This window comes from Petaurus breviceps, unplaced genomic scaffold, assembly GCF_028583685.1.
Source record: "Petaurus breviceps papuanus isolate PSGF00001 unplaced genomic scaffold, PetGlider_PUasm1.0 577, whole genome shotgun sequence".
NCBI lineage: Eukaryota > Metazoa > Chordata > Mammalia > Diprotodontia > Petauridae > Petaurus > Petaurus breviceps.
In genome coordinates this window covers 1524643-1549912 of record NW_027186389.1, presented here as the reverse complement: position 1 = coordinate 1549912, position 25270 = coordinate 1524643, and the positions used below count along the sequence as shown (strand labels likewise).

At 57.5% G+C, this 25270-nt stretch overlaps 3 protein-coding genes across 4 annotated transcripts in view; all 3 read left to right on the top strand.

Moving 5' to 3' along the window:
* GRIN2D (glutamate ionotropic receptor NMDA type subunit 2D) overlaps positions 1–18974 on the top strand; it is a 23022-nt gene extending 4048 nt beyond the window's left edge. Inside the window, exons 2-13 of one of the 2 annotated variants that reach the window (XM_069103417.1) lie at positions 771–1255; positions 2221–2840; positions 3373–3487; positions 3577–3788; positions 13048–13216; positions 13508–13661; positions 14715–14840; positions 14929–15158; positions 15421–15581; positions 15920–16107; positions 16212–16444; positions 16556–18974. In XM_069103417.1, the coding sequence (XP_068959518.1) occupies positions 797–1255; positions 2221–2840; positions 3373–3487; positions 3577–3788; positions 13048–13216; positions 13508–13661; positions 14715–14840; positions 14929–15158; positions 15421–15581; positions 15920–16107; positions 16212–16444; positions 16556–17836 (3948 nt within the window). In that variant the 5' untranslated portion in view covers positions 771–796 and the 3' untranslated portion in view covers positions 17837–18974. Of the gene's footprint in view, positions 1–731; positions 1256–2220; positions 2841–3372; positions 3488–3576; positions 3789–13047; positions 13217–13507; positions 13662–14714; positions 14841–14928; positions 15159–15420; positions 15582–15919; positions 16108–16211; positions 16445–16555 lie in introns of those variants that run through there. The other variant, XM_069103418.1, reaches the window with a different exon arrangement.
* The window catches only part of GRWD1 (glutamate rich WD repeat containing 1), a 57451-nt gene extending 33578 nt beyond the window's left edge, over positions 1–23873 (top strand). The window contains exons 2-8 of the mRNA XM_069103430.1: positions 20713–20885; positions 21070–21187; positions 21264–21423; positions 21537–21750; positions 21894–22036; positions 22431–22631; positions 23185–23873. Coding sequence (XP_068959531.1) covers positions 20723–20885; positions 21070–21187; positions 21264–21423; positions 21537–21750; positions 21894–22036; positions 22431–22631; positions 23185–23505 — 1320 coding nt within the window. The 5' untranslated portion in view covers positions 20713–20722 and the 3' untranslated portion in view covers positions 23506–23873. The remainder of the gene's footprint in view (positions 1–20712; positions 20886–21069; positions 21188–21263; positions 21424–21536; positions 21751–21893; positions 22037–22430; positions 22632–23184) is intronic.
* SULT2B1 (sulfotransferase family 2B member 1) overlaps positions 1–25270 on the top strand; it is a 125706-nt gene that overhangs the window by 33584 nt on the left and 66852 nt on the right. The gene's annotated exons all lie outside the window — the stretch shown is intronic.

Below are 25270 nucleotides of genomic sequence, written 5' to 3'. Positions count from 1 at the left end.
TCTTCTTCTTCTTCTTCTTCTTCTTCTTCTTCTTCTTCTTCTTCTTCTTCTCTGTCTCTCTCCAATCTCTCCCCCCATCTCTTTTCCTCCTTCTCTCTCTTCCTCCCTCTCTCTCTTTCTCTCTGTCTCTGTCTCTGTGTCAATCTGCCCTGACTCTTTCTCCCTACTTTTTACCCTGTATGCCTCTAACCTGTCCCTGCCCACTCTGGTGCCCTGACCTCTGGCCCTGCCCTGTCCCTGGGTCTCTTTTGCTGTCCCTTTGCCCTTCTGCCCTGTCCTTGTATCCCCATGCTGCCCCTGGGCTCCTCTCCCTTTCTCTGGCCCCATCCTTCTCTGCCTTTGTTTCTCTTCCCCTCTGCCTTGCTTCTTTTCACCCCTGGGTCTCTGCCTCCCTATCTCTGTCCATGGCCCTTGCACTCCGAACACTCTGTGGCCATGTCTCCACCCCTGCCCCTGTTCTTGTCTGTTTCTCTGATATTCTGCTCTGTCTGCCACTATCTCTGTTCCTGCTCTCTCTTCTCTCTCTCCCTCCACCCATCCTGCTTTTCCAACCCTGCTCTGTCTCTGCCTCTGCCTCTGCCTCTGTCTCTGTCTCTGCCTCTGCCTCTGCCTCTGTCTCTGCCTCTGTCTCTACCTCTGCCTCTGCCTCTGTCTCTGCCTCTGCCTCTGTCTCTGTCTCTGTCTCTGCCTCTGCCTCTGCCTCTGTCTCTGTCTCTGCCTCTGCCTCTGTCTCTGTCTCTCTCTCTCTCTCTCTGCCTTGGGGCCAGTAGAGGCTGCCCGGCAGGGCCCCCAGGAAATGCGTGGCCCCCTCGGCCCCCACGGCCCTCTAGGCCCAGCTAACATGCTCTTGCTGCTGGCTCTGGCTTGTGCCAGCCCCTTCCCTGAGGTGGCTCCCCCGCTGGGCAGCGGCAGCATTGGGGAGCCGGGCACTGGGCGGCCCCTCAATGTGGCGCTGGTGTTCTCGGGGCCAGCCTACGCCGGGGAGGCAGCCCGCCTGGGCCCCGCTGTGGCTGCCGCGGTCCGCAGTCCAGGCCTGGAGGTGCGCCCTGTGGCCTTGGTCCTCAATGGCACTGACCCACGCAGCCTCATGCTTCAGCTGTGTGACCTGCTCTCGGGCCTTCGCGTCCACGGCGTTGTCTTCGAGGATGATTCCCGTGCACCAGCCGTCGCCCCCATCCTGGACTTCCTTTCTGCTCAGACTGCCCTGCCAATTGTGGCCGTTCATGGCGGTGCGGCTCTGGTCCTTACACCCAAGGTGAGCAGCTGGCTTAGGCAGTGGGGCAGTGAGCACAACCCAGAGTGCTCTGGGCCTGGGCTGCAGCATTAGGGAGAGGCCCCTGCTGAATGCCCAGTGTGACCAGACCCTGGAGGCCTGAGACCTATCTCTGTGAAGGGCTCGCCTTGCCCACCAGGGGCCTGATGCCAATGGCAGGGTGTCCTCTTGGCCCCATCCCCTCATACCAGGGTTGGCCTTTGCAAGGTCCTTATGGGAACGTGCTCAGATAGGAGAGTCGGGGAGGGTGGGGAGTCATGTGGGTTAGGGTTGAGAAATCTATGTGGAGTGTGTCTAGGGAAAAGAAGCCCAATAGGGGAGTTGGGGAACAAAATGGGGGGCAACCTATGATGGAACAAGTGTAGGAGCTTCCAGAAGTCCTGAGAGAGAATGGGGGGGGGTGGCGGTTACAGCCTGCGGGGCCCAGCTATGATGCCTTCCCTTTGGCACATGGTCCTACCCTCCCCAACCTCCATGACCTTCTAGGTGGTACTGCTGTGCCCAGTCACATAGTTTTAGTGGCTTCCTTGCCCTGTGAGCTGCTGGCCCTCTGGCCCAATTGAAGGCTATGCACTTCCCCTTACTCCCAGGAGGCTGGGATCTGTAGTCTGGGCAAGTGTAGCGACCCCTGCTGCCTCCTGGCCTGCTAGAACCTGTAATCTGCTCTCCGCGCATACCAGCCCATTAGCAGCTATGTAATGTCTGTCCTCGGGGATGTTGGGGTATCATGTTTGGAGCCCCTGGCTTGACCATGGCCCCAGAGGAGACTGTTGCCCACCCTAGGCCTGAGTTTTCCCATCTGTGAATGAGAGAGAGGATCTCCTGGGGCCCATGAGACGTGGATTCTAGACTTTCCTTGTGAGCTTGCTTCAGTTTCTGCCATGCCTTGGTGATACCTCGGCCTGCTCACGCTCTGCTCTCATGGTCCTTTCCCCTGTGGTCCCCAGGAGAAGGGCTCTACCTTCCTCCAGCTAGGCTCCTCCACAGAGCAGCAGCTGCAGGTGATTTTTGAGGTGCTGGAGGAATATGACTGGACGTCCTTCGTGGCGGTGACCACAGCGGCCCCTGGCCACCGGGCCTTCCTGGCTTACATCGAGGCACTGACTGATGGGAGCCTGGTGGGCTGGGAACACCGGGGGGCCCTGACCCTGGACCCCGGGGCTGGCGAGGAGGTGCTCGGTGCCCGCCTGCGCAGCCTCAGTGCCCAGATACGCCTGCTTTTCTGCGCCCGTGAGGAGGCCGAGCCCCTGTTTCGGGCGGCAGCTGCAGCTGGCCTGACAGGCCCTGGCTATGTGTGGTTCATGGTGGGTCCCCAGCTGGCGGGGGGTGGCGGAGGGGGCGGGCCTGGGGAGCCACCTCTCCTGCCAGGGGGTGCCCCGCTACCTGCAGGGCTCTTTGCGGTCCGGTCAGCTGGCTGGCGGGATGACCTTGCCAAGAGAGTGGCAGCAGGTGTGGCAGTCGTAGCCCGGGGAGCCCAGGCCCTGCTTCGTGACTACGGGTTCCTGCCTGAGCTGGGTCACGATTGTAGAGCTCAGAACCGTAGCCAGCGGGGAGAGAGTCTGCACCGGTAAGGGCCCTGGTTGGGGACCAGGGGACTGAGCAACTGGGATTAGAAGCCACTGGCCAGCAGGGTCTGGGTTCAACAGTGTGGCCACTAGGGAGCAGGAGCCAGGCACCAAGATGGGGAAGCTTTTGGGAAGGGGATGGCCAGATTGAGAGACTGGAGCTGAGTTGGCCCTGGGAGAGTGGCCTGACTGAGTGGGAATGAATGAACGAATGAAAAAAGCATTAAGGGCCTCCTCCGGGCCACACTGTCTTGAGTGCTGGGGCCCGATACAAAAAGCAGGACAATCCCAGTTCTCGAGGAGCTCATGATCTTAGTGGGGAAGACAAGACACCAAAGCAAGGGGCAGAGGGCAAGGCCCTGAGTCCTCTGGTCAGCAGGTCAGCTGGCCGTCCGTGCCCTGCGGTCTGGCAGGCGCAGAGCCAGGTGGTCCCTTTCGCAGCAGGGCTTGTGGTTACTGAAACCCATCCCCTCCCAGATGTGTTCCCAAGGACCCAGGGCTCTGCACTGAAACTCATTCCTCTGACCACGGCAGGTACTTCATGAACATCACCTGGGACAACCGGGACTATTCCTTCAATGAAGACGGCTTCCTGGTGAATCCCTCCCTTGTGGTCATCTCTCTCACTAAGGATCGAACCTGGGAGGTGGTGAGTGCAAGGGCCCGGAAGCTGGGGTCTCTGAGGGGCAAGGCCCACCGAGGAAGCCAGATGCAAATTCTTCTCATTCCTGACCCCAGGTGGGAACCTGGGAACAGCAGTCTCTCCGGCTTAAGTACCCATTGTGGTCTCGATATGGCCGCTTCCTGCAGCCTGTGGACGACACTCAGCACCTCATGGTGGCCACCCTAGAAGAACGCCCCTTTGTCATTGTGGAGCCGGCCGACCCCCTCAGCGGCACCTGCATCCGGGACTCCGTGCCCTGCCGAAGCCAGCTCAACCTCACGCACAGGTGGGACACTCACCCTGCGATGACCCCCAGCCTGTGCCTACCCCCCCCCCCTTCAGGTCCAGCTTCATCCAATAATTGTAGCTCAGGGGGCAATAGCAGTTGCAGAGGCAGAGAAAGTCTCAGGATTCACTAAGATCCTCCAAACCAAATCTACTCATCCTTTGGGCCACGAGGACGCAGCTACAGGTGGGCTGCAGGGAAGACAGAGAAAAATCTGTTGGCAAACATGGTTCAGGGATGGGGAGAGATCGCTACATGTACAAGAGAGCACAGTGTGGGGGATGCCGAGATAGGATGGGGGAGCAGGACAGGCCGGCCCTTGTGTAGAGATCTTCAGGATGCAAGGACACTGTGACCAGCCTGTCTTCAGCCTGGGTTACCCCGCAAGGGAAGGCCTCCTGGAAGGTTGGCCTCCAAGCAAGGGAAAGAAGGTGCAGAACGCGCACCTACATTGAGAAGTGAAGGAAAGGCCGGGGAGGGGCTGGGAGGCAGGCGGGGCTTGTGGTCCATCCCTCTGGAGTGGGGGCTTCACAGAGGGCACTATTAGGAGAGGTAAAGTTGTAGGGGGCCTTGAATGCCAGGACAAGAATCTCAAAGGTAGGGAGAAGAACTTGGGACCTGGAGCCGATAGACTGGGGCTCTGATTCTGCTTTAGACCCTCACTAGATCAGTGATGATGAGAAAATCACTCAAACTCCAAGAATCTCCATTTCCTTTTTAAAAAATAGGGATGAGTGATAATAAAACTGGCCTGGCCCCTGGTGGACCTCAAAGCATCAGAGAAAGGGGGGCGGTTGTAATGACTGTGCCAATGGGGCAAACTCTTGGGCATGGGCATGCCAGTCCTAGAGTTGGGCTGCAGAAAGGAGGCTCAGGGAGTGTGCTCTGGAGGGAGTGGAGGGGGTCCAGAGGATGCCAAGCAGAAGCAGCTGCCACAGGAGTGCAGGTGAGAGGGGGGCGAGTGGAGAGGAGGCGGTGACGGATGGTGGGAAGCAAGCAGTGGAAAAGCGAGCGGTGGAATCCAGCGCCCAGGACTGGGCAGAAGGACGCTGGGCGGGCGTCCTTAGGATCTGGGAGGATGCGCATGGAAGGGGGCTGAATGAGGTCAGCCTGATAGGGTGATGGGACGTCCAGTTGCACAGGCTTGACCTGGCATTCGGGAGAGAGGTTGGAGCTTGATGCTGGGTGAAGACAATCATTGAACTTGTGGCAGCAGCGGCCATCACCCACAGAGAGTATTGAAAGGGAGAAGTGGTTGTTAATAGTGTTACTAATAAAACAGTAATGATAAGCACCCCTCACGTTTCCTCCGATGCCCGATGATAGCATGGACATGATGCTGGTTCCCAGAGGCCACGCCCAGGAAGCCCAGGCCCAGGTACCTTCTTCAAGGCTATAGAATACAGTTCCAGAAACAGGTGGTAGCTGCTTGCCAAGGTCCCGCCTAGCAAAGTATCCAGAGGCTCATCACTGATAATAAGCGCTTGACCAAAGCATGATACAAAGCCAGATACCAACTGGTGGCCAGTTCTGTGTGGCGCAGAGGGTACCAGGGACCCGTTTTGAGATGATCTGGAAACCCTTCCCTTGCAGCACAGCCCGTTGGCTCTGTCATGGGCAGCTCCCTGTCCAGTGACCCATGCGATGTGCTACTGGGGAACATGCATCTTCTCAATTCAGGCATCTTCAGTATCGATGAACCAAAGCCAGGAGGCCAAAGGAAAGTGCAGCCCATGGAAGGAAGCCTCACTACTTCCCCTGAATTGGCAGAGTTGGGTCGGTCCATACATCAGAAGGCAGAGATTTCGTTGAGAGACAATGGATGGTCTCTTATTAAAGTGGCTCAATAAATATTTGCAAAAAGAGCCCTAAACATGGACATGATGGCGGCCTGTGTTCCAGCATCAGTCGCAGATCTAGAGGAATTCTGTGAAGCGCTCAGTGAGATGCTTCAAATCAAAGCAACGTGTTCTTTGACAGTCAGTGACTTAGACACAAAGGCAAGAAGATGGTGGACAGTCTGCAGGCAGGAAGGAGAGAGGTGATTGGTTCTGTCTTAGCAGGTAAGGGACGCCAGTGCCAGTCATAGCAAGCTTTCATTAGTGCCAAGCACTCGGCCATAAGTCAGCATCACTAATGTGAAAGCGAAGCCATCCCTGAGGCCCCTTCTGCAAGTCTGCAGTTTTTGCAGATAAGTAAACGCACTCTATGTGCAGAATAAGTGGAAGTAATCCAGGTGAATGCTTATGTCTGGGGGCCTGAGAAAGGAGGCGTGCTGGAGGACAGCCTGGAGAGGAGCCAAAGGAAGAAACGAGCAAGGCCTGGGAACTGGACGGAAGAATGGAGGTCGACAAGGACTGCAATGATCCCATAAAAACCCAGGGTGAGTCAATTGCCCGCAGCCCAAAGGGAGGAGAGAGCCAGGCCAGCGCCAGCCCTAGTTTGGAACAGAGATGTCTCACCAGAGAAGATGGCCACGCTCGCTGAGAGGGAAGCTGCTCCCCCGCAGTGCCGTGCCCCACAGGCTCACCGGCCTCCCTCCCTCCATTGCCTTGGTTTCAAGCCCCAACCAGTCAGGGGTCCATGTACCGGTGACCAGCCCCTTGCCAGGCATCTGCTTTTACCAACGTCCAGTTACTTCAGAGCCCTATCAGGAGCAAATATACAAATATTTCCTTCCCAACACCTGTGGTGGTGTGGAACATACCATCCCCTACTTACAGGAGCGCAGCGTCTGGGGGTGGGTAAGCTCAAGACTGCTCAGTGCCCCCACATGCCAATCCAAAGGGAGCAATGCTCTGGGCTGGGTGCTGGGCTTGTTGTGGGGGGCCACCTACTGTCCTAATCCCTGTCCCTGACTCCCTCCCGGAGAAGGAGACTCCTCACTCCTCAGGACTTCAAGGCTGCTCAGGAACTCTGGAACCCCACAAAGTGGTGGAGAATTCACTCCCTTCACCTAGCATGGCCTCAGAGAGGAGAAGGACCCTCTCAGCATGATTTTTCACAGGGTGCTTTGATTGAAGATGTTGCCAAGATCCTCTAAAAGTGCTGGGATGAAGGGAAATGATGGCAGACACAGCAGAGAACGAGTCTGTTCGTTGCCTCAGAAGCCAAAGAGCCCCCATTCACCATGTGGTTAGACAACCAGCACCAGCTATAGTACATCAGTCCTCCAAGGGAGCCCTTCCCGTCTCCCAGGAGACATCTTCCGTCTTCTCCACCCATAGAGACGCTGTGCCAGGTGCTGCTTCTCCTCTTCCTCCTCCTCCAGCCAACAATCCCATCCCCACCCTGTTACAGTAGTATCCCTTCATCAAAGGGGAAAAAGACAGAGACAGGATTTTTCTAAGCAAACAATTTGTCACCATCATGGAGAATGGAGCCACCCCATTTGGACCTCACTACCACCATCATAGGTGTGCTCCCTGAGGAAGTGGACTCAGCGCCAGAGACAATGCCGATGAAAAAGTGGCTGGAGCGGCTTCGTATGCACAGACAGACCTACAGGGCAGGGCCTGGCTGCCCATGATGCAACTTTATGGGCCCAGAGTGTTCTGTTCTCAAGCTCTGAAAGGAGTGGAAAAAGCCTTGGGCCTTATTACTGCCCAGGAGAATGGGAATAACCGCTAACCAAGATGCCAACTGTCCTTGATTGCCCCAGGATTTTTATGAGAACAATCCGAGGGCATCTTTGGTGAAAATGTGAGGAGGGAATTTCCAGCTTTCACAAATGCTTTTCTACAGCAGGTTACAGATTTAAAAAACAGAAAGAAAGAAAGAAAGAAAGAAAGAAATCATCTATTGATATTTTCATTTTCAATCACCTTTATGTCCAAATGTCTCTCCCCTTTGAGAAGCCTAAAGGAGAGAGATCAGAGCAGTCTCTGATTGACTCAAGGAGCTTTTTAAACAGCCCAGTAGGAGGGTAAAGGGTGACTGCTTAAAGCATCTGATTGGGTGATAAGATCATTGGATGCAGTTACTTCATTGACTGAGGATCAGCCTTGCCCTTGCAGACTTTGCCAAAGCAATCCAATGCCCCTCTGAGATGGAAGGCTTTTGGAGAGGTTGCCACTGGATGAAGGGCTGAAGTCTCAAGAACTCTTGGAGAAGGTGAGGGGCGGGGATCTCTCTCCCTCGCCCCCCACCAGCAGCGGCACTTTGCAGCGGAAGCATGTGGGTTTGCACATAGCCTGATGGGGGGGAATTTGAAGACATTGCTTCTTCAACCCTAGGCTTCTAAAAATCAATCAATCCATCAATAAACATTAATGGCCTACTCTGTGCCAGTCACAGTCACGGGGCATACAAAGAGAGGCAAAAGGCAGTCCCTGCCCTCAAGGAGCTTACAGTCTGATGGGGGGAGACAACATGCCAACAGACACACACAAAGCTATTCCCTAGACAGCATGATCCCAGAATCTAGCCTTCTGGCAGAGAAGGGAGGTTCCTGGGGGTAGCACCAGCTCTGAGAATTGCTTCGTGGTTAATTCCAAGTTCAAGAAATACAGTTTGAGAGTTTCAAGCTCTGGATCTTGTAGGTAGAGATTTCCTGATGCTTTCTGATCCACAGAGAGGGAAGGAGACAGTGCCCCACAGCATCCTTCCTGGAATGCAAATCCACCAAGGATCCTGAGAAAGAAGCTGGAGACAAAGGGGATGACAGACAAGCAGCATCTGGTGGAGACTGATGCGGGGACATCAGTGGCCCTGCCGTCCCACAGCCCGAAGGCCCCTCCTTACACACACGCTCCCTGACCACATGTGCGTTATGTGTGTGTGCCTCTTGTGAGCCCTCTGTGCGTCCAGTTCCCCTACTAGTGCCAGGAGAGCGCTCCCTGGGCTTATGGAGGAGAGGTCTTACTGCTTCTTTTCTCATTATGTAATTTCAGTGATTCCCTTAGTTTTGGGTTCATTGTATTCTCTGGCTGTCTGTTGAAGGCAAACACACTGGTGGGGGCTTACAAGCTGTAGTTTTAAGAGTGTAGACCAACTTCTTCCAAACTGGGATAGCCATTCCTCCAGAAGTCCCAACCTGTGAGTTCAAGTTAGGGGGCTCTTCCTCAGGGTACTACACTTGTGGAACTTCATTCAGAGTCTCTTATCTTGGATGCCCTTGTATTTTAGGGATCCATGGGGCAAATAGTGCGTCAGTAGTGACATCTGTTGTATTGCTGTGTCTACCACAAATATGGGAGGTTACCTGAGTTGGCTGCATGTAGCATACCAAGAATACTGGTGCCCGACAATGCTCCAAGGGTCACACGAGGGACCCCTTATCAAAGCAATTAATGACTTCAAAGAGAAACAAGCTGACAGCATGCTAAGGAGGATTTCTGTGGTAGTTTTACTCTTGTGACATAGCCCTGGATGACTTCTGCATGATCCTTAAGGACCTTAGCAAGTCCAGAGGATAAAGTTTGCCCAATGGTAAATCCATGCCATGTGCGTAATGCCTTTTTTGGGAGCCCCCACATCTTTGGGGTTTTTCCAAGCTTCTATGACATGGTTTTAAGGGAACTGGTTTGTACCAGGGTGGACCAAGTTCTGATCTCCATTTGGAATGCTGTGGGGCTTTGCAGGGACCCACTGGAGGCATACACGGGCTGTGGTTGTGTAGACGCCCTGGTTTGGTTTCTCATCTGAATGTGAGGTGGGGGGGACTTCCAAGTTGATTCTAGCTCACCAATTGCATGTGTTTTGGAAGCTCATTTAGCACCAGACTCTCTGAGAAGGGAAGGCCATTTTCGGTGCTTTGGGTTTGATTTTGCTGTCCTCGCTTTTTTCTTCCCCTTTCTAATTGCTGTTGGGTTGAAAAGGGCCTCTGTAAGTACTGAAATAGTTGGTAAATGAGGATTTTGTCAGAGCTTATTTGTTGGAATGGCATAATTGTGTATTTGAAAGTAAGCACAATCTTCAGGCCCACTATCTCTGCTAGGTCTGGACCCTCCCAAGATCCTTGATCACTGGATTGTCCTAGATGGTCCCACGTGGGCCCCAGCTGCTGTGCTCTATGGCTTGGGAACAGAAGCAACTATTGAGCTGGGGGGAAGGCACAACAGACCTCTCTGATCCATTCAGGGAGTTTTCCTAACCCGTCTTAGTAACAGAGCGTGAACGGCCTGACCGCATTATTAGATGTTGGCCAGTTAGATGAAGGTGACCCATTGGGCGATGGAGGATGAGCCACGCCCCCAGCGCCATTCAGAAAGCCATCTGGTCCCAGTCTGAGACGGTCAGCTCAGTTCTCTAATGACTCACAGTTCAGGCTTTCCTTTGGGGGGGGGGGGGGGGGAGGTGGAGAGAAATGGATGATTCTTCCTCCTCCTCCCCACTCCCTCCCCCCACATTGGCAGTGGGGTCCTGGAACAGAAACATGTGACTGTGGGACACATGAGAAGGAAATTCAAGGTGATCACTTCTTGGAACACAACTTTGTAAGACAGAAGAGCGTTTCTCAATTCCCTTGGCAGCACCATCCCAGATTCTAGGCTCCTAGCCGTGACCAGAGATTTCTGGAGTAGTCACCAGTTTGGAGAGCTGTCTCATGACTAACTTTTCAGGTCCAGAATTCCAGGTCCTGGAGATTCTAGATTCTACAGCCAAGAGAATGACAACTTCCTGTTGCTTCCTCCTCCCTGGAAAAGGAAAAGGGTGATTCATCCGGTCCCTACAGAGCATCCTAGCTGAAGCATACCACCCCCAAAGAGTCTTATTTAGCAGAAAGCTGGAGCAGTGAAGACACCAGCCAAGCAGTGTCTGGCAGGGGCCACTGGGCGGGTGTCTGATGAAGACTGCAGTCCACCCCTCCTCATACACATTTCCTATCTGGGTTCCTGCCTCTCTGCTTGGGTTAAATTTGTAGGAGTGTGACCCAGGCTTATAGGGGTGACTGTTTTCTTTCCATGCCTTTGCTTTAAGCTAATTGTGTTCCCAGGCTGACCATTAAAATCAAACACGTTGGTGGGGACTTATGCATGGTAGTTTTTGGAATGCCTTGAACCTGGAATAGCTGCCACTGCCAGGGACCAGACTTGCAATTGTGAGTGGAGGGAGAAGGGCTCCTCAGAGCACTACACTTGAAATGGATGTTTTTAAAAGACCAGGGAAAAGCAATTCAGAAAACCTAAGCACTGTATGTCCACCAATTCTTACAGTGGCACATACAGTGTTCCACACCCCTGGCCCCCCACATCTTCAGAGAAGAGAGGGAGCTCCACCTTCTCCTCTCTTCTTCAGGGATATGCTTGGAAGCAATCACCTCTTTACTAAATTCCCAACTGACTGAAAGGCATAAACAAAAAGCAAACCCATTTTTGTTGTTTGTTGACCATTTCAAAAAAACCATTTAATTCAGTAAGGCAGAATATGGCCTGCCTTCAAAGCACCCCTCCAACAAAGTGTCTGCCTGTGCCTATGTCAGAATCATATGAGACTCCTAGAAAGGAATCTTTCTCTGCTGACCCTCTGGCTAGTAAAATCAAGCAAGGAATCCAAATGCTCACCAAAGGTATCTGCCACTGGAATGAAGGAATCCAAAAGGAAAAACCATTCCCTATAGATAGTGAGGTCTGTCACAGACTAATCTGCCAGTGACATTGTGTGGATTGCATCCAGTCCCACAACAGAGCCTTCTAAGTGAGATCCAGAGTCAACAGAGTTCACACAGAGAAATTAACTATTCACACAGGAAAAACTAAGTGGATGAAGAAAGTCTGTTGCCCATAAATACTTGATTACACAGTTTGACGAATGGCTCATAAAGTGGGGTCCATCCATGAGAATACCCTCAGAGATAAAAGTGGACGATCCCAGCAGTCAGACCCAGAATGGAATGGGAAAGGGCAGGCTGCATGGCCGTGGGAAATTGTTCCTTTTTGGGTACTGATGCCAAGCTTGTTCCTGAAACGAAGGCCCCTCCCTTGGGCACTTTTGGTCTTCTTCTGGCGGGGATTCCTAGAACACTGAGGCCTTTGAAAAATTAAAAGCTGAGGATCATGAAAGGTCAGTAGAGAGATGCATGACTGGGACACATCACGATCTTTAAGATTGTGCTGTAGATGCCAGGTGAAGTATGCGATTGGAGAAATTTGTGACCAGAAAAAAAGACAGGCAAGATCAGGGGTTAGGATAGGGACCGACCACGTCATATCCATTCAATGTCAAGAAAGTGACAAAAGAGGGGGGCCCCATGCGAGCCTCCCATGGCCGATGTGGAGGAGGGCATCGAGGACAGTCACCCTGAGGGACAGGCCGGGGTGTGTGCCCACCTGCATCTTGGAGGAAGGGCCCATGTTGATGAGCTAAGATTCACTGGACCATCTTTGCTGCCATCCTGACCTTGTCTGGAACCACCGGTATCATCGTCTCTTTTCTAGATGAGAACACGGAGGCTCTTACAGCTCAGATGACTCGCTGGTGGTCCCCTAGCTTGTAGTGGGGATAGCAGGCTTCTGGTGTCTCCCTCCCCACTCACCCGGGCAGGTGGGAAGGAGATGAAGCTACTGGGAGTACATAAGGAGGGGTCAGAGACGCAGCAAGAGGTGCACGGCAGTGCCTTTAGTGCCACATAAGAAGAGAAGGGTCTGGAGAGCAGGAGCTTGGGGACACCCCAGCTGAGGGTCAGGAGCCAGGAAAAGGCAGGCTGGTGCCACCACTTATTTCCTGAGGAATTTTCCTGGCCCCTCTCCCCCCCACTGCAAAGTGTTGCTGCCAGGGAGGAGATCAGCTTATTCCAATCTCCCAGGAGCCAAGGGTGGCTGAGGACTGTTGGGGTGGGTGGTAGAGCTTTGCTGAGTGCCCAGGGGATTCATCACTGCTGCCATGATCCTCCTCCCCTGGTCCATAATGGAAGGAACAGTCTGTCTGTCTCACAGGGCCCCAGGAGGCCAGAACTAGAAGCTGACAACTCTCCCCATCCAAAGGGAAGCAGGCTGCCTCCTGCCACCAAGGGGGCCCTGTGTAGGGAGGACTCTGGGGCCACAGTGGATGAGCTTGAGTGTGTCCTTGGATGATGTTCCTGGGCTTCCCCTTACAAGAGGGGGAGGAGGTTGGAGTCAGTTGGGGACAGCTCATGGGAGTCCTGCCCCACCCCCAGAGCTCAGGTCCCTAAGGAGAGCACCCCACCTAGGAGCACAGGGTCACCTCACAAATAGAAGGAGAGCCCAAGGAGGACAGGGAGGCTCCCACAGGGTGCATGGCTACAGAGAGGGCAAGGAAGACTGAGGCCCCAGTCCCATGTCTGCTCTTCTCTCCCCAGCCCCCCGCCAGATGCCCCCCGGCCAGAAAAGCGCTGTTGTAAAGGCTTCTGCATCGACATCCTCAAGCGTCTGGCCCAGACCATCGGCTTCAGCTACGACCTCTACCTCGTCACCAACGGCAAACATGGGAAGAAAATCGATGGTGTTTGGAACGGCATGATCGGGGAGGTGGGCCCAGCCTGGAGGGGATAGAGTGGATGGGGGGAGAGGAGCAGGGAGGAGGGCCAGTCCTGACAAGGGTCAGGAGCCCACCTCGTCCAGCCCCATCCTCTTCCGTTGAGCCCATTTCACTGTCCTCCCATCGAACTGATTTCTCTTCATTTCTCCCCTCAATCCTTTCTCCGTCCTTTTCTTTCTCTACTCTCCCTGTTTATTCTCCCCTTTCCTCCTCTTTCCCCTTCTGCCTCCTCTGTCCCCCCTTTCTCTTTGGTCTCTCTTTCGGCTGGCTCCTGGACCAAGGTTTTCTACCAGCGGGCAGACATGGCCATTGGCTCTCTTACCATCAATGAGGAGAGATCAGAAATCGTAGACTTCTCTGTGCCCTTTGTGGAGACGGGCATCAGTGTCATGGTGGCCAGAAGCAATGGCACAGTGTCACCTTCTGCCTTCTTGGGTGAGTCCAGAGACCTGTCCCCAAGGAGCTACCACTTAGGAGGAGGGGACTCCAGGAGAGTGTGTGATGGAGGGCCACTAGAAGGGGCTGGAGATCTTGTCCCACCCTGTTTGGGGCACTGAGAGGGGCAGGACAGAGGAGATCCAGGCTCTGCCCTCAGGGCCATCCCAGACCCCACAATAGCTGCTTCTTAAGATAATCTGAGCTCCAGAGACAGTGGTGACCTCTGGCAGGCATGGCGCCCATCCTGTGTGCTCAGGGTGGAGCGGCTGAGCCAGGGGAAGCTTGTGAACAGGGGATCCATGATCAGAGCTGGTTGGGGGGGGAGGGCCAGTGATGGCTGCACAGGAGGAGGTTGGGGTTGGGTGCCCCCCACTGAGTAAAGACAAGCCTGAGGCAGCAGCAGAAGCAGCAGGCCTTGAGGGAGAGGGAAGAGTGAGAGAGGGTCTGAAGGCTACCTGCTGGGGAACCTTGGAAGATGCTAGGGCTATGGAAGCCAAAAGGACAGAGGGAGGAGGCACAGGTAGGTCTTGGCAGAGCTGCCAGCAGACAGGGATGCTGGATAGAGATATGGGGACCAAGGAACATAGAGCCCAGAAGCAGAGAGACAATGAGAAAGAGAGACATCCTCCTGATGCAAGGACCTGTGGGCCACTGGGAGTCAGCCACGGCCATGGAGGCTGGACATCACACGGGGAAGGTGGAGGGCCGTGGGTGTGGATGAGATGAAAGCAGAGAGAGAGCCTGAGTAGTGGGCCACCCTGTAGACCAGGAGCTGGGGGAGCTGAGAGTATGGCCTTCCTGAAGGCCAGGGACCCAGGGGCCAGCTGTCCAGCAGGGCCAGGCATCTTCTGAGCACAGTCTCTCAGCAGGCCAGAGGACGCTGTGTGTGTGTGTGTGTGCGCGCGCACACACTCTCGCAATATGGGTATGTGCACGTAGAGGGGTGCGTGCATTCTCCCGGGACGGAAGCCTGCGCTGCGTCCTGAGGCCGGGGCTCAGGGGCCCAGTGGGGAGGGGGCCTGACGCCTGCCGCCCCCTGCCGCCCCCCAGAGCCCTACAGTCCAGCCGTCTGGGTCATGATGTTCGTCATGTGTTTGACCGTGGTGGCCGTCACCGTCTTCATCTTCGAGTACCTCAGTCCTGTGGGCTACAACCGCAGCCTGGCCACGGGCAAGCGTGAGTGCCCCCCCTCCCCCAGCCCCGGCCCCCAGGCCCTAGGCAGCCCTGCTCGGTCCCCAACTGCCGTGTCCCCCCACCCTCTCAGGCCCCGGCGGCTCCACCTTCACCATCGGCAAGTCCATCTGGCTGCTGTGGGCCTTGGTCTTCAACAACTCCGTGCCTGTGGAGAACCCCCGCGGGACCACCAGCAAGATCATGGTCCTGGTCTGGGCCTTCTTCGCCGTCATCTTCCTGGCCAGCTACACGGCCAACCTGGCAGCCTTCATGATCCAGGAGGAATACGTGGACACGGTGTCCGGGCTCAGTGACCGCAAGGTGGGGCCGGGGCCCGCTGGGGGCTGCGGCGGTGCCATCTGGGGGCGGGGCCATCCGGGGCGGGGCCATCCGGGGGCGGGGCCTGGAGGGGCTGCTGGGGTGGTGCCTTCTGGGGCGGGGCCCGCTGGGGGCTGCTGGGGGCGGGGCCACCTGGGGCGGGGCCTGGAGGGGCTGCTGGGGTGGTGCCTTCTGGGGCGGGGCCCCCCCCACGTCTGGCCCGGGCCTTTCACAGTGGCCCTTCCCTCCTTTCCTGTCCCTCCAGTTCCAGCGGCCCCAGGAGCAATACCCACCCCTGAGGTTCGGGACCGTGCCCAACGGGTCCACGGAGAAGAACATCCGCAGCAACTACGAGGCCATGTACAACTACATGGTGCGCTACAACCAGCCACGCGTGGAGGAGGCGCTGATCCAGCTGAAGGCCGGGTCAGCTGCCGGGCCGGGCCGGGCCGGGGCTGGGGAGGGGCTGCCCAAGCAGGGCAGGGCGGGTCCACAGGGCTTACTGAGGGGCCAGTGGGGTTTCTGGAGGGCCACGGGAGTCCACGAGGGTGAGTAAAGGGACCATGGGGATCAGGACGCGGTCAGTGACAGTTCGGGGTCAGACGAGTGGGTCCCCGGGCCTTACATCAGCTTCCTGCCCAGTTAGCGGGTGCCCTGACCAGGGCGGCGGCGTGGGCAGGGGCTCAGGCTCTCCCGGGCAGTAAGAGAGCCGCCTCCAGGTCCCAGGGCTGACCCGTCCTCCCTGGCCCGGCCTGGCCCCCCAGGAAGCTGGACGCCTTCATCTATGACGCCGCGGTTCTCAACTACATGGCCCGTAAGGACGAGGGCTGCAAACTGGTGACCATCGGCTCGGGCAAGGTCTTTGCCACCACGGGCTATGGCATTGCCCTGCAGAAAGGCTCCCGCTGGAAGCGGCCCATCGACTTGGCCCTGCTGCAGTTCTTGGGGGACGGTAGGCATGGCCCAGGGGAGGAAGGGGAGAGTGGGGTTCTTAGAGGGGCAAGGGCTGGGGGAGGGGGCGTTGCTGGGTAGGGCTTGAGCCCAGGCTCTCTGCAGATGAGATCGAGATGCTGGAGCGCCTGTGGCTGTCCGGGATCTGCCACAATGACAAGATCGAGGTCATGAGCAGCAAGCTGGACATCGACAACATGGCCGGAGTCTTCTACATGCTGCTGGTAGCTATGGGCCTCTCCCTACTGGTCTTCGCTTGGGAGCACCTGGTCTACTGGAGACTGAGACACTGCCTGGGCCCCACCCACCACCTGGACTTCCTGCTGGCTTTCTCCAGGGTGAGCCTGGGGCCGGGATCCCGGTGGGCGGTTCCTGGGGGAACGGGGGAGGGGATGGGCCTTGGCTGCGCAGCGGGGCCTGACTGGCGCTTCGGCTCCTCTCTCCTCCAGGGCATGTACAGCTGTTGTAGCGCGGATGCTGCCCCCCCAGCAGCCAAGCCCCTGCCCCCTCAGCCTCTGCCCTTGCCCAGCCCGGCATACCCGGCTCCCCGTCCAGCCCTGGCGCCCACAGCCACCGGCCCCTTCCTGCCCCGGGAGCGGGCTGTGGTTGACCGTTGGCGCCGGCCCAAGCCATCCACGGGGCCTGGGGCCGGGCCTGTCCCAGTCCCGGTCACCCCCGAGTCCTCAGGCCCCCCTCGAGCTCCCCTCCCGGGAGCCATGGCTGACAGCTTCCACCGCTACTATGGGCCCATTGAGCCACAGGGTCTGGGGGAGCCCCGGGCGTCTCGCCCAACTCGGCCCATGTCACCACCTCCTCCGCCCCAAAAGCCCCCTCCTTCCTACTTTGCCATTGTGAGAGAGAAGGAGGCTTCGGGCCCCAGCGAACCAGCCCCTGCCCCTTATGCTGGATACCCTTCCCCACCTGCCCCACCTGCCGCCCCTCTCTGTCACCTGGCTTACGAGGATGAGAGCCCCCCGGCCCCGACCCGCTGGCCCCGCTCGGACCCCGAGAGCCAGCCCCTGCTTCGGGGGACTGGTGGGGGGGGTAGCTCTGCAGCTCCTCCTCCACCGCCTTGCCGAGCACCGCCCCCACCCTGTCCCTACCTGGACCTCGAATTGTCCGATTCCGATGATTCGGAGAGCTTGGGGGCCGGCTCAGGGGCTGGCCTAGAGCCTTGGTGGGTCCCCGACTTCTACCCTTATGCCGACCGCTTGGGTCGTTACTGGTCTGTTGACAAGCTGGGAGGCTGGCGGGCAGGCAGCTGGGACTACCTGCCCCCTCGCCCTGGCCCAGCAGCCTGGCATTGCCGCCACTGTGCCAGCCTGGAGCTGCTACCCCCCCCACGCCACCTCAGCTGCTCCCACGATGGTCTGGATGGCGGCTGGTGGGCCCCACCCCACCCCCCTCCCCCTCCGTGGGCTGCCGGGCCCCACCGACGACGCACCCGCTGCCGCTGCCCCCGAGGCCACCGGGCTCCCAGCCGTCGATCTGGCCAAGCCCCCCACCGGCGGCGCCACGCAGGGGCGTGGGATCTCCCGCCACCCGCGCCCACTTCCCGTTCCCTGGAGGACCTGAGCTCTTGTCCCCGGGTGGCCCCGGTTCACAGTCGCCACTCTCGCCGTTGCCCCCACGCCACCCACTGGGGCCCTATGCCCCGGAGACACCGTGGGGGGGATTTGGGCACCCGCCGTGGCTCTGCCCACTTCTCCAGCCTCGAGTCAGAGGTATGACCGACCCTGTCCCCCTCTCCCCTGGCCCGATGTGGAGAAGTCACACCCAGGACAGACGGCCCGCGGATGGATGGAGTGCAGGGGCCGGCCGAGGACCACAGACCAGCGGCAGGACCACGGAAAAGGGGGTGGGCAGCTCCTTCCTTTGGAACCGCGGGGCAGCCTGAATGCTGATGGGACAGAGCCAGGGGGGGCTGCGATGGGGTTCTCTGAGCCCCGCGGGCTTTTTTAACCTGACAAGGGCTTTTTAATGTCATGGGAATGGGGAGGGGGTCTGGCTGAGCACACGCCCCTCCCCTCTGCCCCTGCCCCATCTTGTGGGGCTCCTGCACCATCACTGTGCTGCTCCCTGTGCCCCAAACACCACCAGGGACCACCCCCACCCCGAAGAGGGGGCTGTTTTTAACCTTCATCATCGGGACACAAAACTGTGAGAGCCGCTCGCTAAACTGTGACCCCCCCCAACCCTGAGACTCTGACCCCAAGACTGTGACCCCTGACCCTGAGACTGTGACCCCTGACCCCAGACTGTGAGCCTGACCCCTTATCCCTAGCCTCTGAGTCCTGAGACTGTTACTCTTGAGCCCAAGACCACCCCAACCCCAGTCTCTGCCAGACACCTTGGGGTCTCCCCAAAACAGCTCTTATCCTCCCCATTCTTTGATCCCTGATCCTACACTACCCCAGACTTCCCTTCACTGTACTCCTGGACATCCTCCCAGTCCACATGTCCCTTCCCCCATTCCCAAACTGACCTCCAGTGTCCAACCTCAGAACCCCCAGGCCTGGGGCCCAGAAGCCCACCCAGTCCCACCCTGCAGCAGGGGAGGGACCTGAGGGGTGAGGGACTCAGGTGCCCAACCCCAATGGAATAAACCAAGTTTTTATGCCTCCTCAGCCCAGAGCCCTCGACTCCTCTTGTGCACTGGGCAGCAAAACCTGGAGGAAGCAGACAGATGGACAGACAGAGAAAGGAAGAGAGAGAAATAGGAGGCAGAGAATGCAGGAGAGGAAGAGAGATAAAATGCAGAGGGAGGGAGAGACAGAGAGGAAGAGAAAGATGGATGAAGAGAGAGAAAGGAAGAGAAAGAGACTAAGAGACATACAGAGACACTGAGAGGGAGGAAGAGAAGGAGAAAGTTCAGAGACATACATACAGAGAAAGGGAGGAAGAGAGAGACAGAAGAGAAATAGAGAGAGAAGAGGTAGGGAGAGGAAGAGGGGGGAGGGAAGGAGACACACACACAATCATACACACAAGCACACATGCACTCTGACCCAGAAACTTTGAGCCAGTAAGACTCAGGGAGAAAGGAGGGAGAGAGACCAGAGTGGAGAGTCCATCCCTCAGCAGCCATTGATGGCTCAGCTGCCTGGGGATGGGCACCAGGTAAGGCTTTGAGGGAGGTACCAGGGAGGCTCCACGGTGCCTGAGCCCACAGCCCTGAGACCTGAGTCCTTTGTACAGGAAGACAAGAGGTTCCACCATAGCAATGCACTGGGAAGTCCTTGACAGTCTGGGTGGGTGGGATGAAGAAAGGCCTCCAGTGGAAAGAGACGTCTGAGTGGACCTTTGAGAGGCTCCAGGAGATAGATAGGAGAGGAGTGCTGCATAAGGAGCAACCAGGGCAGTTGGGCTGGGTTATGGGACACAAGAAAAGGCAAAGAGAAAAGCTAAGCTGGAGATGGGTGATAAAGAGCCCGGAATGCCTGGCAGAGGACTTTGGCATCCCGAAGGTCATAGGGCACCACTGTGGGGGGGAAGATCACTCTGGCTTCTGAATGTCTGAGGATGGACTGCAGTGGGGAGAGACACCCCCCCCCCCCACGAGCCATTGCAATAGAGCAGGCATGAGATGTGAGATGGCCTGCCCCAGAGATGCTGCAGTGGTGAAATCAGCAGGCCATGGCACCATATTGGATGTGAGGGAGGAGAGTGAGGAATCCAGGGAGGATCATGCTGCCCTCTACAGTAACAGGGAACTTCAGAACGGGGGAGATAAGCAGTTCTGCTCTGGTCACACTGAGGTTGGAGATCAGCACAGTTACTGGGGCGGTGAGGCTGCTGTGAGAGTCCCCAGCATAGAGCTGGTCATTAAATCCATGGGAGTCCCCACTGCAGCCTGGGCCAGCTCTGACCATCCTGGTGTGTATCTGGCCACTGGACCCAGATGGCTCCGGAGCAGAAAGCGCCCAAACCTGCCTCACTCAGACCCAATTCACTGGCATGCCACGGATCTCCTCCCTGATGTCATGGAGAATGAACAACAAACCACAACAAATTCCTGGGAGCAGAGGAGATCCCCAAGTGAGGCAGGACTTCGGGAGAAGAGCAGAAGGCCCGGGACAGAGCCCTGAAGGCCACCTTTGGTGAGAGGGTATGGTCTGGAGGAGGCTCCAGGAAAGGAGGCAGAGGAGGAGTGGTCATCCAGGGAGGAGGAGAACCAGGCATCCTGAAAACCCAGAGAGAAGAGGACATGGGCGAAGGAGGCATCCGGGGGGAGAGGGGGGGCGCGGAACGCCCCAGGAGGATAAGGAGAGAGGGAAGGCTCCCAGATTTGGCCACTACCAACCAGATCAGGGGTCACTTTGGAAAGGGCGGTTTGGGTGGAATGATGAGGTCAGAGGTCAGATTGTAAGGGAATAAGGAGGGAGTGAGAGGAGAAAACGGAGGTGTTAGTGGGGGTCCCAAATAAAGAAAGCCTCCGGGCGGCTGAAGCCCTCGAGCTTTCACCACCTACTCGAGGGGGGCGGGGCCAGCCCCTTCTCACTCAGAACTACGACTCCCGGCATGCTGCGCGCGGCCCAGCTGACGTCCGGAACGGGCCGTAGCCGTGGGGAAGGGCGGAGGGGGCGGGGCCTGGCCGCTGCCGCGCAGACTCCAAGATGGCGGCGCGCAAGGGCTCGGGTCGCACGTGTAGAGCCAAGGCCAAGACCCCGAGCAGCCCGCCGCGCGTCTACCTCCCGGGCCGGGGTCCGCCGCTACAAGAGGACGAGGAGCTGGTGCGGGACCAGGAGGCCTACGTGCTGTACCACCGCGCGCAGACCGGTGCGGGAAGGGACCGGGCCGGGGGCGGGGAGAGGGGGCGGGCCTCGGGGAGTGCCCGGAGCCTGGTGTGGGGACGGGCCCTGGTAAATTAGGGGAAGGTCTGGGAGGGAGAGGGGGCCTGGCAGTGGGGGAGGGGAGGGGAGAGGGGCTGGGGGGCCGACACTCTCTCCCTCCTCCCCGGCAGGCTCGCCATGCCTCAGCTTCGACGTTGTCCGAGACCAGCTGGGGGACTCTCGCAGCGACTTCCCGCTGTGCCTGTACCTGTGTGCGGGCACCCAGGCCCCCAGTGCTCAGAGCAACAGGTGTGTTGGGAGTCCCTGGGGGGTCCTGAGGTTGATGGCGCTGGGGGAGGGTCTGAATCCTGGCTCCTCCCCCCAGGCTGATGGTGATGCGGATGCATAACCTCCACGGGACACAGAAGAGCGAGGCCTCTGAGGACAGTGAGAGTGAAAGCGAGGAGGAAGAAGAGGATGAAGAGAAGAAGCCCCAGCTGGAGCTGGCCATGGTCCCCCACTATGGAGCCATCAACCGTGTCCGGGTAACTGACCTCTGCCCTGGGAAATGGGAGCTTTGTTGGGGAGCCTGGTTCGGTCTCCCAGCTCCCCGGGGGCCCCTAATCTTTCTCTTCCCCTTCCCTTCCCTCTCCCTCAGGTTGCATGGCTCGGGGAGACCCCTGTGGCAGGGGTGTGGTCTGAGAAAGGCCAGGTGGAGGTGTTTTCCCTTCGTAGGCCCCTGGAGGCAGTGGATGACCCCCAGGTCCTGGCTGCATTCTTGAGGGATGAGCAGGCCCAGACCCGGCCCCTGTTTGCCTTTGCTGGCCACATGGCTGAGGGCTTTGCCCTGGACTGGTCCCCCCGGGTGCCTGGTGAGGCCCTGAGCAGGAAGGAGGGTTTGGCTTGGCTTGGAGAGAGGTGTGAACAATTGGGGGGAGGGGGGTGAGACTACCAAGAAGAGTCTTTTTTTTTTTTCAAACAGGGGTGATATATTATGGGTTTGTCTGGAACACAGGTCGCCTACTGACTGGTGACTGTCAAAAAAACATTCATCTCTGGACACCTACCGATGGGGGCTCCTGGCATGTGGACCAGCGGCCATTCGCAGCTCATTCCCGCTCCGTGGAGGATCTGCAGTGGTCGCCAACTGAGGACACGGTGAGGTCGACGGGCAGGGCTCTCTGAAATGCAAGGGACTGGGAGGCTGGCCATAGGTAGCCTTTTGTGGGAAGGAGAGAGGGAACAAGCATTTACTACATACCTACTGTATACCAGGAACTCTGTCCCAGTGCTGTACAAATGGTATGTCATCTGATCCTCACAACAACACGGGAGGCAGATGGTATAATGACGCCCATTTTAGAGTTGAGAAAACCCGAGGTGGGCAGAGGTGAACTGGCTTGCCCAGGGCTCCACAGATAGTGAGAGTCTGAGGCTGGCTTTGAGCTTGGGCCTTCAGCTCTGGCCCTGTGGTGCCTCCTCACCACCTTGTGGAGGAGACGGCTCTGGGGGTGGATACCTGCACCCAGGAAAGTCTCCCCGCTGCTCTCAGGTGTTTGCATCATGCTCGGCTGACGCTTCCATCCGAATATGGGACATCCGGGCAGCGCCAAGCCGGGCCTGCATGCTCACGGCCCCCTCTGCCCATGACGCCGACGTCAACGTCATCAGCTGGAGCCACCGAGAGACGTCCTTCCTGCTCAGCGGCGGTGATGACGGCGCTCTCAAAGTCTGGGATCTCAGGCAGTTCACGGTGAGCCCCCACCCTGGGCCCAGCCGCTGGAGAGGCCCCCTTGGGGGGTGTGATCAGCTCAGGGCCGCTCCCTCTTAGATCCTGTGATTTGGGGGGGTGTGCATGTGTGTGTGCGCACCATGTTACCTACTACAAGCAGATATCTTGGTGCAGGGACCATTTCAGGTTGTGACCTTGGATAAGTCACTGTTGCTGCTCAGTTTCCTTGGCTGTAAAGATGTGGGAATGTGGACTAGCGGTCCATTTGTAAACCCACAGCCCCCAGCAGCCTACAGGTTCTTGACTGGCTCCTTGGACCAAGACTTGGGAGTTGCTGGGAGTTGCCATTGTCTCTTTCTCTCCATAGCTGGGGGGGGTTCAAGGATCAGATTCAGGTTTCTCATTTTATGGATGGGCAGCCTTAGCACAGAGAGAAAGGAGTTTTTTGACACCTCGCATCTTGGAGTGCTCCCAGAGATGCTCCAGTCCAGTCCCTTTGTACAGAGTGGTAAACTGAGGCAGGGGGTATGCCAGCTTAGACCGCATGTGGCTCAAGGCCCCTCTTGTCCTATAGAGTGGCTCCCCAGTGGCTACCTTCAAGCAGCATGTGGCTCCCGTGACTTCTGTGGAGTGGCACCCCCAGGATGGCGGAGTATTTGCAGCAGCGGGGGCAGATGACCAGCTGACCCAGTGGGATCTGGCGGTGGAGCGGGATGTGGAGATGGGTGGCCCAGAAGAGGGGGATCCCCTGGTGGCTGAGCTTCCCCAGCAGCTGCTCTTTGTGCACCAAGGAGAGATGGACATCAAAGAACTGCACTGGCACCCCCAGTGCCCAGGTGTCCTCATCAGCACAGCCCTGTCTGGCTTCACGGTCTTCCGCACCATCAGCGTCTGAGCGGCGCCCCTGGGGAGGCACCCCTGGGGAGGCGCCTGGGCTGCCGTAGCCCTGCCCTGCTTGGCCTGTGGAGGGACCTGTGCTCTTCCCTCACAGGATTTGCTTCAGCCTCTTTCCCTGGGGGGAGGGGGGCGATTTGGTTGGACACGTTTGTCTTCAGAGATGAGAGGTACCTGGGCCTGAACTCCCCACACAACAGTGTGGGTCTGCCCAGCTGCTTTCAGGAATGAACCGGCTTCCCCCCTCCCCAGCTCCAGGGCACTTAGATGGGCCTCATCTTCCCAAAGACTTGAGAGGAGGGAGGGGAGGAGGGCAGGGTCCCCTGGAGATGGGCATGTATGTGATCAATAAAAGAAGAGAGGACGGCTCGTCTGAGGTGATTCTGGCCTCTGCTTGTCTCGGCCTTCCTCCGTCTCTGTTGCAAGTGTTTACCTTTCTCCCTCTCCCCTGTTCCCGACCCTCTCTTTCCTCTCTACCTTTCCATCCCTGTTTCTGGCCCACCTTCCCCTTGTTCCTTTTCTTTTGCCCCAATTCTTTCCATCTCTCTCTTTCCCTCCCCCCTTCCCCTCTCCCTCTCCCTCTCTGCTCTCTCCCTCACTCTTCAGAGGTCACTCTGTTCTGGTTTCCAAGTCTCTCTTTGCTGACTCTAATCCATCTGGATGTTCATCTCTCCTTCCTCATCATGCTCTCCTTTACCCCCATCTGATTGACCCCATCTTTTTCTTGCCTCCTTGGTCTCATTTCTATCCCTTCCAACTTTCTCAGGAGACTGGGCTGAGGGCCAGCTTGGTACTCCCCTCCCCCTGGCCTGGCTCCCCCTCTGCAGCTCCCTGAGCTGGCCCCGCCTTCTCCCCCCGCCCCCCCCATCCTCCTAAGGCTGCTCTGATCCCTGCCTGAGAGCCACATAGGGCTGGTGCCTGGACACTCCCCCCTCCTGCCCCCTCCCTGACACACAGACGTTCTCCCTCAAGGGAGCTGGGCCCTTGACACGGGACACAGGAGATCCTGCTGAGCGGGATGGGGGCCGCTGGCCCCAGCAGGTAAGAGGGACTCAAATCACTGGGGGGGTGGGGGGGCAGGAAGGAGGCTCTTGGACCCCATAGCCCAGCGGTTAGTCTGCCCATCTCCCTTTCTGCCCACCTGTTCACCTCTACCCAGCCCCTTCTATACTCTGTCTCCTCTCGCTAGGGAGATGGTCTATGCTGACAGCTTGGCGGGCAGCCACACTGTGGCTCCTGGTGTGGCTGTTTGTCTTGAGTCTGTTCTTGTCTCTGCCCCATTCGCTGTTTCAAGCTGTAGGAGCTCATCTCTGACTGTTTCCCTGTTGGTACTGGCCCTCTGGTTGTCTCTCTGCATCTCTCCCTGCTGTCTCTGGGCCCCTGGCTGACTCTGAGTCTTCTTATTGTAAGAGCCAGTCTGGCCATATTTTCCTGCCATTGTTGGCCCCCTTGCTGTCTCTGATTATTTCTCCCTGTCATATCTGGACTCCTTGTCTCTGCATCTCTCCCTGTCACATCTGGGCCCCTTGCTGCCTCTCTCCATCAGCTCTGGGCAACTTGCTCTCTTCACATCTCTTGTCTCTGAGAAGCAGTCTCTTACCATCTCTCGCTGCCATATCAGGGCCCCATGATGTCTCTGCATCTTCCTGTCATCTCTGTCTCTGACCATCTCTCCCTGTCATCTCTGGGCTCCTTCCTGTCTCTGATCATCTCTCTCTTCTATCTCTGGGCTGTCTCTCTTCGAATCTCTGTCTCTGAGAAGCAGT